The 13,107-nt window shown below is 36.1% G+C and overlaps 1 protein-coding gene across 1 annotated transcript; it reads left to right on the forward strand.

Moving 5' to 3' along the window:
- The first annotated feature begins 6 nt into the window (after nucleotides 1-6).
- LOC125658750 (mannose-6-phosphate isomerase-like) lies at nucleotides 7-10,526 on the forward strand. The gene is made up of 8 exons (XM_056149122.1): nucleotides 7-161; nucleotides 3,921-4,048; nucleotides 4,170-4,370; nucleotides 4,503-4,644; nucleotides 5,557-5,742; nucleotides 6,118-6,291; nucleotides 8,099-8,310; nucleotides 9,242-10,526. Exons 1-8 carry the CDS (start codon nucleotides 143-145, stop codon nucleotides 9,455-9,457), a joined length of 1,278 nt encoding a protein of 425 aa, XP_056005097.1. The 5' UTR covers nucleotides 7-142; the 3' UTR covers nucleotides 9,458-10,526.
- The last annotated feature ends 2,581 nt before the right edge of the window (nucleotides 10,527-13,107 follow it).

A 13,107-nucleotide genomic window follows, 5' to 3' on the forward strand; every position in this document is an offset into this window, starting at 1 on the left:
CACGGGAAATGTTATTGCTGGCGCTTAAACTCGGAATCCCTCGTGATCCTAGATCTACTACGAATGCAAAATTGTACAACTGAATGCAAGTGTTACACCGGAAGTTGCACGAAGTGAAAGAGACCGACACGGCGACAGAAGAATGTCTGAAGGCGAGCTTGGTAATATATTATAATTTGTGCAAAAAGTCTTTCTTTTTTAAAAACATAAACCAGTAAGTTGCAGGATCTATGATTTTGCAAAGGCGATGCACATTCCGTAAAATGGAACAAGGGACCCCAATCCCAGGAGTCGGCATTTTATTTGTAAAGGTCTACAATGTAAACAACAACCATGCCACTGAGCCTCAGGAGTGTAACGAACTCGCAAAGCTCAGTGGTTGTTGTTTACATTGTAGACGTTTACAGATAAAACTTCCGACTTCTGTGATCCTCGTAACCTACCAACGGAGTTATACTCAAACACCCACCCACCCTAGCCACAAAGACGATTAGCCATCATTAGATGTTCCTCTGACAGCATGATATGCAACCTTCTTACATACAAGACAACTACAACCATACCACTTTTCATTTTCCCAAGTCAAGGGTTTCTGATCCACTCCGCACCACATATATATGTGGATCGGATCAGAAACCCTTGACTTGAGAAGATGACCACTTTGGTGTAAGCCAGACAAACTTGGCAGGCAGCCAACGTTTAATAATTATATGATAAATACTGACATAGACAAGTTTCTGCAAGTACTGAATTAGTCGAGACCCTCCCACCACCACCAATCATTGACTTGAAAAAGACGCCCAGGAAAAATCATTATTAAAAATATCTTAATTTATTTAATATTAAGATTAATGCTGTTCGAATGCAAGTGTTAAGTAACGTTTAATGGTGAATATCAGGGTTGTCACTAACATAAGAATATGCGTCCTAGATGCAGAAAATTCATTTGGGACGTCATGCAGCAGTTTGTCTGATATTCCGAGTCCTGTTGGCTTGTCACGGAATTCGAGTAAATATCATAATTTTACTTAGAAGCCCTGATATTGTGTATTAATTAAAACTCGTAGGGGAAAAAATCTAGGTAAAACATTACGCTTTATTGAACCAAGATAATACCACCGAGTTCACAGTGTCCTAATCCGATTTGTTTAGTGTCAGTCAATTAGGTGCGAATTAGAATATGCATGTAATATTCAAAAGATAATGAGATAAGATTCAAAATGAAGAACATTTTGCCACTGACAGTTATTAATATTTATTTATTTATTTTACAAACTGATTTTTTTGGGGCTAAAATGCCACCGATATTCGACTGTTTCCCCTCACTAAAATTAGCTATTTTTTCCCAATTATATATATATATGTTTTTCCCAATTTCAAATCTAGGGAAATTAGGCCATTTAAAAAAAAGAGTTACCGTATTATTTCTGACAGAGTAAATACGTTTTTTTCTTCAGTTTTATTCTCCAAACCACTGCACATGCAAAAGGTTTTGTAAAGAATATGTAAAACAATAGAGGCATCCATATAAGCAGATGTGCAGCGAAGTATATAGCTTCCAGATGCACATTAAGCCATATTGTTTATAATTTATTTTGACCGCCATTTTTAGTAGGGTCAGGCTAATAACAGGAAGTGGCCAACAGTATAGGGTTTTACTAAAATTCAAAAAATACAAAACAGGAGAGATATTCTGGAAACTTGATTATTAATATAATACTAGTATTTACAAGATTATGGGTACAAATGCTGGTGAATTAATAATTTATCATTTTCTTTATGAAATTAGACAATAAGTATTTCTTAGAAAAAGTAAATGATATATATACAAGGTGTGACTTCCAATACATATTTAATGTTAAATAATGATTTATTTTATGCATCTTTACCATTTTAATTTACTAGGAATGATTTTTCCCAATTTGAGGAAAATGTCACTAATTTTTCCCAATTCAAAAGGAGGGGTGGTAGTTTGAAAAACAAAAAAAATCACTGACAAATCGGGATCTATATTTAAATGTTTGTCTTCCGGTAGTCATTTTTATCGGAATCGAAAGTAGTGTAGTTTGTAAACTTTGGACTTGGTAGGTTTTACAGATCGTCGGCAAACAAATCTAGTACGCATCTATTTTATCACAATAAGAATTTGATTAAAATGCTGTTTAATTTTGAATAAGGTTGTTGTGAGGATAGGAGACTTGGGGAATTAATTCTTTTGGCTTGGGCAATTAGGCGTTCGACCCGCACGCGGAAGGCCCGGGGTTCGAATCCCGGTCGTGACACACCTAAGTCGTTAAAACAGTTAGTGACAGTTCCATCGCCAAACGCTCGGCATCAGATGTGAATGTCACAGGTCCTCGGAGATGACCTTAAAAACGGATGACCCATGTCACAGTAGGTGTGGCACGCTAAAGAACCCTCACTGCTCAATGGCCGTAAGCACCGAGCATAGGCCTAAATTTGAAGCCCTTCACCGGTCTTGGTGACGTCTCCATATGAGTGAAAAAAACTCGAGTGAGACGTTAAGCAAGATACAATCAATCAATCAATCTACAAGACTTATTGTCTATTATCGATTTGATATTACGTTGATTGTCTGGGTATGCTTTAAATTGTCTCAGCCTGCACAAGATATTGAATAATCTTGGCAAGATTTGGTTGTAATGGGATTCTTAAGACTGACTAATCCCATGCTAGTGCAGCTACAGAGTCAAAGCTTTGACTTGAAGCTTGCAAAGAATTAACTGATTACTGAGTAGCGAATCTGAAATACACTGATGATACATGTATGTAACTGTTCTATGGTATTCACATACATTCCTCTAATAAAGAAAAAAAATTATTGCATAAAAATGCAGCAATCAGACTGGTTTGATCATGATGACCAGATGGGTTGTTTGTTGAAAACCAGAGTGAGATGGGTTGTTTATGGATGACCAAATGGGTTGTTTGTTGATGACCAGATAGGTTTGTTGATGACCAGATAGGTTGTTTGTTGATGACCAGATAGGTTGTTTATGGATGACCAGATAGGTTGTTTGTTGATGACCAGATGGGTTGTTGATGACCAGATGGGTTGTTTGTTGATGACCAGATGGGTTGTTTGATGATGACCAGATGGGTTGTTTGTTGATGACCAGATGGGTTGTTTATGGATGACCAAATGGGTTGTTTGTTGATGACCAGATAGGTTGTTTATGGATGACCAGATAGGTTGTTTGTTGATGACCAGATGGGTTGTTTGTTGATGATCAGATAGGTTTGTTGATGACCAGATAGGTTGTTTATGGATGACCAAATGGGTTGTTTGTTGATGACCAGATAGGTTTGTTGATGACCAGATAGGTTGTTTATGGATGACCAAATGGGTTGTTTGTTGATGACCAGATGGGTTGTTTGTTGATGACCAGATGGGTTGTTTGTTGATGACCAGATGGGTTGTTTGTTGATGACCAGATAGGTTGTTTGTTGATGACCAGATGGGTTGTTTGATGATGACCAGATGGGTTGTTTGTTGATGACCAGATGGGTTGTTTGTTGATGACCAGATAGGTTGTTTGTTGATGACCAGATAGGTTGTTTGTTGGTTGTTTGTTGATGACCAGATGGGTTGTTTGTTGATGACCAGATAGGTTGTTTATGGATGACCAGATACTAGGTTGTTTGTTGATGACCAGATGGATTGTTTGTTGAGCACCTTCCTGGTGATACATATGTCTCCATTTCTCACTTACCGGCGCGAGCGGGGTCTCCATTTTGAATTATTTTCTGAATTCTGATCCACTGTATAGTAGATTAACAGAGTTTTAAATGTCATATGCAGGTTTGAATTATTAAGAGAGAAAGAAATTGTTGATAAGTGCAGTGGTTTGTATATTATATACAGGTAACATTTTTTATTAATTTTCATTGTTTATCAGTTTTCCCTCTGAAGTGCTCCGTACAGAATTATGCTTGGGGCAAAGTTGGCAAGGAGAGTGAAGTAGCATCTCTTCAGAAAGCTGCAGATCCATCATGGCAGATAGACGAATCCACACCTTATGCAGAGGTTTGGCAGTCAATGTTTGTTTATCATGCTAAATGTTAAGTCAAGGAATGTTTTTGTGATCTCAGGACTGTTGAGTTTTAATACTTTTAACTTGAGCTGATGTTTGTTGAAATTTTCTTAGTTGTGGATGGGGACGCATGTGAACTGTCCATCAAAGGTACGGACTCCCAAGGGAAGTAACTTGTCACTGAAAGACTGGATTACCCAGCATCCTGAGCAGCTAGGAGATCCGGTCAGAAAAAAGTTCGGAGACGATTTGCCATTCTTGTTCAAGGTTCTGAGTGTGAACAAATCCCTGTCTGTTCAGGCTCATCCAAATAAGGTTTGTATCAGGATAGATGAATTTTTAAAGTTTTCAGAGACAGATAGGTTAACTGATATGCAACGTATAGGTTACCAAAAACAGCAGGAAATTAAGAAAAAATTTCCTTGATTTCTTGATGTTCTTTTGCAGGTTCAGGCAGAAAAACTTCACAAGAATTTCCCTGATGTTTATAAAGATGACAACCACAAACCAGAATTAGCTGTCGCCCTCACACCATTCAAAGCGCTGTGTGGGTTCCGACCAATCAAGGAGGTGGCAGAATATCTGTCCAGTAGGTGTCCGCTGTAGTTATCGTAAAGTCATTTTACTGTGGTGCAGAATATCTGTGATGTATATTGTAGGAGCCTGCTATAGCTATTGTAAAGTCATTTTACTGTGGTGCAGAATATCTGTGATGTACGTGTAGGAGTCTGCTTTTAGCTATTGTAAAGTCATTTTACTGTGATGAGTTTTACTCGTTGTTTAACCTGAGTAACGCTTATTGTATCATGAATAATAGAATTGTTTATTTTACTTAATTCATAATAGAATTTCAAAGTTATTCAACCATTGAATTGAATTGACCTGAATGATAATGTTGAAGAATCAGTCATTTCAGAGGTAGATCTACATTATGTAAATATTCCCTCTCCCCATCTATTGTTTCTGTATTGTTGGAAAATTTTAACATAAAAATCATGTTATACCATACTTGATGCTACATTCCTATAATGGACTGAAAAGGAACACACTAACCCTCCCCCTCCTCCTCCCCCCTTCCCTTTTGAAAATGTTGTAGATCACAATCCTTATTTTATTCATTTATCAAAGATTAATCCAAAAACAGAATAGTTTTTTAATTAATTTAGTTACTATGAAAGTAATTCAAGGACAAAGGTGCGCCAGTAAATGGCACAATTACTTCAGAACAGATGAGATCTATGTATTGTGCATAGTAAGGTTACTTTTGAAAGACTTACATCTGCTCAAAATTTTTGTGTTAAACTTTGTAATATTATCTTTCATATTTGCTACAGTGAACAAATGAATATTGTGATTCTCCTTTGTGCAGAAATTGAGGAGTTTCGAGCAGTAGTGGGAGGGCCTAATGCTTGTAAATGTGATTCTCTTTGTGCAGAAATTGAGGAGTTTCGAGCAATAGTGGGAGGGCCTAATGCTTGTAAATGTGATTCTCTTTGTGCAGAAATCGAGGAGTTTCGAGCAGTAGTGGGAGGGCCTAATGCATGTAAACTAATCTCTGCCAGCAAAACACTGGAGATGCCATTACAGAGGGAGGCCATGAAGGACTGCTTTGCTTCACTGATGAAACAGGATCCAGAAATCATACAGACACAGCTTAAACTCCTGATTAATCGCCTACAAGGATTAGGTAGAATACTAAATCATTACAAAAATAATTCAACCTGTAAAAAAAAACAAAAAACAAAACAAAACATAGTGATTGTCTAGTAATCAAATAAAGGTTATATGATTAATCAAAACATTTCTTCCACTGTACTGTAAACAAAAACTGTTTCTGTGTTTTGGAATCTGTTAGTGCATAATAAATAACTTAATTAGTCAATAAATATACTCTTGTTGTAGTGATGACATTCGTAAAATCTGTGAGAATGGGAAAAAAAATGTGTTAGGGTCAGCAGAAATTTTTAGGGTCGGTCGGGAAAGTATTTTTTTTTTTTTGGCTTAAGTTACAAGGATTATGTTATAAATTATATAACAGACTCTGTTTTTATGTGTTTTATAGATAGTGACGGAACAGACTCCTGTAACTTTGAGAGCGAGGTTCTGTTTAAGCTGTATGACGAGTTTCCTGGAGATGTGGGCTGTTTCACGGTGTACTTCCTCAATGTCATCACATTAAAACCTGGAGAGAGTATGTTCCTCGAAGCCAATCTACCTCACGCCTACCTGTCAGGGGGTAAGTGTCCTAAATCTAACTCATGCCTACCTGTCAGGGGGTAAGTGTCCTAAATCTACCTCACGCCTTCTTATCAGGGGGTGAGTGTCCTGTATCTAACTCATGTCTATCTGTCAGGGTGTGTGTGTTCTAAATCTAACTCATGTCTATTTGTCAGGGAGTGTGTGTTCTAAATCTAACTCATGTCTATCTGTCAGGGAGTGTGTGTTCTAAATCTAACTCATGTCTATCTGTCAGGGAGTGTGTGTTCTAAATCTAACTCATGTCTATTTGTCAGGGTGTGTGGGTTCTAAATCTAACTCATGTCTATCTGTCAGGGAGTGTGTGTTCTAAATCTAACTCATGTCTATTTGTCAGGGTGTGTGGGTTCTAAATCTAACTCATGCCTACGTGTCAGGGGTGAGTGTCCTATATCTAAGTCATGCCTACCTGTCAGGGGGTGAGTGTCCTAAATATAACTCATGTCAACCTGTCAGGGTGTGTGTGTTCTAAATCTAACTCCTGTCTACCTGTCAGGGGGTGAGTGTCCTAAATCTAACTCATGTCTACCTTTCAGGGGGTGAGTGTCCTAAATCTAACTCATGTCAACCTGTCAGGGGTGAGTGTCCTAAATCTAACTCATGTCTACCTTTCAGGGGTGAGTGTCCTAAATCTAAGTCATGTCAACCTGTCAGGAGTGAGGGTCTTTATCGGTGGGTGTCCTAAATCTACATTATGCCTATTTTGCTTATGTAAGAGTCCTATTTGTATGTCACACTTATATGTTATGGAAAAGTGTCCTAAATATCTGTCATGGGCGGAATTTCTTAAATCTACCTCATGACCAGGGGTTAAATGTCCTTAAATAAGTTTAATCTACTGCAAACTTACCTGCAAGGGGACAAACCTCACTTAACTTTTGGGAATATATGTCCTAAAATCTACTTCATAAAGGTCTGAAATCTATTGCACACAGTCAGAGGTAAAAGTCCAAAGTCTACCTCACATTTACCTGTCAGGGGTTAATTATGCTAAATATTGCTCACATTATTAACTTTATTATCCTAAATATATCTCACATTATTAACTTCATTATCCTAGATATATCCCATATTAGTAACTTCATTATCCTAAATATGTCTCACAATATTAACTTCATTATTCTAAATATGTCTCACATTATTAACTTCATTATTCTAAATATATCTCACATTAGTAACTTCATTATTCTAACTCTATCTCACATTATTAACTTCATTATTCTAAATATATCTCACATTATTAACTTCATTATCCTAAATATGTCTCACATTATTAACTTCATTATCCTAAATATATCTCACACTGACTTGTTAAGGGTTTATTTACCTGTTTCTTACCTCTCTGGGGTAAATATTTTAAATCTAAAACTGTCATTACTCCTCAGAGAGTAAGTTTATTGTGTGCATATCACTCTGGGGTTAATATTATAAATCTAAACTGTCATTACTCAGAGAGTAAGTTTATTGTGTGCATATCTATGTGGGGTAAGCATCCAAAGTCTCTCTCACTTCCATTCTGTGGGGAATAAAACTGTTGTGTTGATTGTCCAAGCCAATGAGAAATATTGAAAGAGTGATCTTGTATATTTTTTATGTTTATCATAAAAGAAATGTACATTGAGCACCAAGTAACAATATTGGCCTCTAGAATTTTATTTCAAATCCCTAAGCATGAGCTGTCCAAATTTATTAGTCCAGATGAACTAATCTTTAAAGGTGTAATGTAAAAGATCTTGATAAAGGTGGAGAAATGAAGTGTTAGAGATTTTGTTGTTGACTGTTTCCAGACACCATGGAATGCATGGCTTGTTCAGACAATGTGGTGAGAGCAGGCCTAACCCCCAAATTCCGGGATGTCCACACACTCTGTGAAATGTTGGACTACACGGGAAAACCAGCAAACAAAACCAAGTTCACAGGGAAATCTACGACAGAAGGCGGAATCACCGTGACAACCTTCAGCCCGCCTATCAGGGACTTTGCACTCAAACGATTCCAAGTAAGGAGACGAAAGATTTTATTTTAAATCGAATGTCTGAATGAGTGGTTTATAATGTTGCGGGCATGCCTAGTGGATCTAGAAATGATTTAATTTCACCTGTAAAATGGAAGTGGAATGATTTCTTTTGACTTTAGCAGCATTTTATAATATTGTGAAAATGTGTTAAACGTGTGAAAGCAATTGATGTGATGTCACAATGTTCAACTCCTCTGTTTCCATCTTGTTGCTATGGCAATATTGCTTTATATCATGTAAAGTAATAAATTTTTTCGTAATTATTTGTAGAACTACAGCAAATTCTTTTTAACAGATTAGATTTATCAAGAGCATAAGTAATTTCAACTCATTTTCAAGTGAGATGAAGTAGTTAATAAGCATAAACTGTTTCAGCTCACTTTACATCGTAAAGAATTACTGTATAGCAGTTTTTTCCGCAGGGTTATAATTATTGGCTTATTTTAGCGGTTAGATAGCTTTCCACCAAAATTTCACTCACCAAATATGCATTCAATTGCGGGTTCCGTATTTGAAAGAGAGAAAACTCTTCCCTGTCTACCAAAATTTATTCCTCTTAAATTATTAGCATACCTCTCAGCCAGCAAATCGCCAAATTTTAGACCGGCGGAGTAAACCCGCTATACGGTAGTAGAATGTTCTCTTATTCCTTGATTATTTACAGGTTTCTCTGTAATGTATGAATATGCAAATATGCATCCTTAATGAGGCAAACTTATTTGAGAAGCAAGAAGATATGTTTGTATAAAAAAAAAAAAAAAAAAAAAAAAGCAAGAGTCCATCTTTACACTCAATGTGGGCACTTGGTGAAGGAAAAATCACTGCCTATGTTAATGGCAATGTTTGAAAATGTTGATATGATGTTGCTAAAATGACTTGAGGGAAAAGTTTACATATATATTTTCTCTTTCAGACGGAGCCCGGATGCAATTCCCTTCGTCTACCAGCTTTACCCAGCCCCAGTATTTCGATTGTGATTCAGGGAAATGGAACCGCCAGCAATTCGACACTGGAGTCTACACTTCCTGTTAACCGTGGCGAGATCTTCTTCACATCTGTGAATCAGGAAATAACTATTGATGTGTCGTCTGAGTCCATGCTTTTATTCCAGGCATATGCAGCAGTGTGAAAAAGATTGCACGGGAAATAGTTTTTAAACTTCATTATGAACTGGAAATGCTTTTTTGTAATTTGGTAAACAACAGAGATTGCATACCTATTAATAAACTATTTTATGATATAATAATTTTGAGTTTTCTGATTGGCAAGATCCAACAAATTAGAAGATATAGAATTTAGTGTCATGTGCCTTTGGGGTAGATATAACATTAATTTTTCCAGCATTGGACCAAAAATGAGGAAAAGTTGTGTCTTTAATCACTTTTGACTAGGTCCTGCACTCGAACTGTCAACAAAGATGGCCAACCAGGTATCGTTTTGTAGGCTTTAGTAGCCAGTTTCGAGGTTTTGGATTATTCAATCTTCTCGATTAGTTGAATCATCCTATCATTCTCAAAATGTCAATTATTGAATAGATTATATGGGTGAGCAATCTTAATTTAAACACAGCCCTCTGCTCTTTATACATGCATTGGCTGTTTGTTGGGATGTCGCCTTCTGCTCATTATACTAGCTGTTTGTTTGGGTGCCATGTTTGTTTCTTTATTATATTATCTGTTTGTTGGGATGAAATGTTTGTTTTTCTGCTTATTGTTACCATACACCCTCAAATTACAGTCCCAGTCAATCTACATTACCGTAGACTCTCAAATTACAGCCATAGTTGATATGTTACTGTACACCTTCAAATTACGGTCCTTGTTTATTATTGTTGCTAAGAATATGTGCTATAGATATACATGTAGTCAAATTTGATTGTTGATCTTGTGTACATTTATATTTATATATAGTTGAACAGAAAGATATTTATAGTTCTTGCGTAATCTCTGTGTTTATTTGTGCATTAATTATGTTACATGTATCTACTGGAAGGCAAGCTTTATTTTTGGAATTGTCTTATTATACCATGTTATATAATCTGTGTTCTGTACCTGGAGTGTGAAATTACAAGGCATTAAGGCATTCCCTCACTTTGGCATGAATCCTTATATAACATACTATATATGTAAATCTGTTTTGTTTATCTTGTGTCTAGGATATATTTAATGAAATTGCAATAAAATACATACACAAATGAATAGATTTTACCTAGTCTGATTTAGATTAGATTTCTGTATGTCTGTGTTTCGGCCAGTCAGAAGCTCTGTTTTAGTCTTCATGTCTACACTTTCCAGACCTTTATTTTTAGCTCTTCTGAGCCGAAGGCTCAAAGAGCTAATTATATGGCCATATGTCTGGCGTGCGATGTGTGGTGTGCATCAACTTTTTGGAAAAAGGGCTATATCTCAAGGACCCCAATTTTTGTCAAATTTGTCACAGGGTATCCTTGGCCCAAGGGCTTTCATTTGTACTAAAACTAGGGTTGTGACCCTTTAACAAGGGGAGATGATTAGGAAAATGCAAACAAAAGTAGTGGTTGCTAAAAAATCTTCTCAAGAACCACTGGGCAAATTATCACCAAACTTATGCATAATGATGAGGATAGGTTGTAGATAAAAAATTGTTCAAGGCATCATCCTGGGGCAAAGTATGGTCTCGAGGTCACTTCAAAGTTAACCTTAAATTTTGTTTTGTTAAAACTTTTGTCAGTTGATGCATCTTAGGACCTAATATCATGTTGTCTCAAAAGTAGGTCATGGTGACCTACTTTTTGAATTTCGCAGGTAATTATTATTAAATGGATTTTGATGCATATCTTTGACACTTTTGAGGCTATGATCATCAAAAGTTGTCAGTTGATGGATCATGGGACCTTGAAGTGCGTCAAGTGAAAAGTATGTCACCATGACCTACTTTCTGAATTTTATGGCTAATCATTTATGAATGCATTTTAGGTTGTTATTTCAGATAGCGAGAGGTTTAGAATCATCAAACCTTGTAAGTTGATGCGTCTAGAGGCCTTGAAATATTATTAATAAAAAGTAGGTCACAGTGACCTACTTTTTGAATTTTGCCGACATTCAAATTTCTTATTTTCAATTTTAGATGCATATTTTGGACACTATGAAAGCTAGGATCATCAAACTTTGTCAGATGATGCATCTTGAGTCTTCATAGTTTGTTGACCAAAAAGTAGGTCACCATGACCTACTTTTGGAATTTGACGGCTATATTTTAATATTTCAGATACTATTTGACTTACAATTATCAAACTTTGTCAGTTGATGCATGTTGAGTCTTCAGAGTGTGTCAACCAAAAAGTAGGTCACCGTGACCTATTTTTGGATTTTGACGGCTATATTTGAATACTATTTGACTTGTCAGTTGATGCATCTTGAGTCTTCAGTGTGTCGACCAAAAGTAGGTCACCGTGACCTACTTTTGGACAGTTACATATAAATTTTCAGGTACTATTTGACTTGACATCATCAAACTTTGTTAATTGATGAATCTTGTTTAGTGAGAATTTTTGCCTGTTCTACAATGTATCAGAAGAGCGATTCTAGGCCCATGGGCCCCTTGTTTTGATTTGACATTCTTTGAATACGATATATAATGCTGTTTTTATACAATAAGAAGCCCATAATGTTGTTTTACATGAATAACGCAGGTCATCAGGAAGTACAATAAAGTGGATCCACGAGGAAGGAAAGTAGGCGACAACAGTTTCAAATTTCAGGGCTATCGCAAGTTGAAATTTTATGTACTCAACACATGAAACTGGACCAAATAGGGTTACTGAGATGATATGCAAGCTATTACATCATGAAACATAGTGCATCGTTTTTAGCGTTTGAATGTGAAACTATTGACGTCTTTTGTTTCAATTCAGTTGACATATTTATGGCAGGAAAATATATATTATTATGTAGAAGGCAGTAATGTAATGATGAACAAATATTTTAAATCCCACATATTGTTGTATATCAGAGATTGGAAGGGAATATTGTTTTTGTCATGTATCTAAGATTGGAGGGCATATTGTTTTTGTCGTATATCGAAGATTGGAAGGCATGTAATTTTTGTCCTATATATTGTTTGTACAGTAATCTGTTTGACCTTGATCATCAACTTGAATGGTGAGCAATATCTATATTGCTATAGCTATATACATGTATAGATTTCTTGTGAAAAGACCTTTCATTTCTTTTGGGTTGCCAATGGGGGGGGGGGGGGGGGGGGGGGGGGGCATAATGTTTTACAAACACATCTGGTCTCATTGTCAAAAAGGAGTAGTCTGAATACAGTTTTCCACATTTTAGATTTGAAATCTGGTACATGCCTCACTGAACATATATTGTTTACTCTGTCTGAGATCCATTTTAATATTAGTCTAATGACTGTTATCAATTGTTTCATAATTTTACTAACTTAAATGAGACATCTCAATGTTTTCAAAGTATACAAAGTTACATGCATTTTGTCTTCCTTATGCTTATACTAATTAATTCTAATACTTTGTTCGGCAAAATATTGCGATAATTTACCACAATACAGACTTAAATCTAAGCCCCTATTTCAAAAAGTCTAATTAATTAGTTAGGTAGTCACGTGGTACAGTGATGTCAGATGTGCCCCTCTTCGATCAACTGATAGTGAAAGTAGTGCGAGATATAATTAAAAACTCAGCTTTTAGGGACCTAGTTTATTCACCATGGACAACATTTAAATCGATGTTGACAAATTTCCCGAGTTTTATAGTTTATCATTGTAGCAAAA

This window comes from Ostrea edulis, chromosome 9 (assembly GCF_947568905.1).
Source record: "Ostrea edulis chromosome 9, xbOstEdul1.1, whole genome shotgun sequence".
Classification (NCBI taxonomy): domain Eukaryota; kingdom Metazoa; phylum Mollusca; class Bivalvia; order Ostreida; family Ostreidae; genus Ostrea; species Ostrea edulis.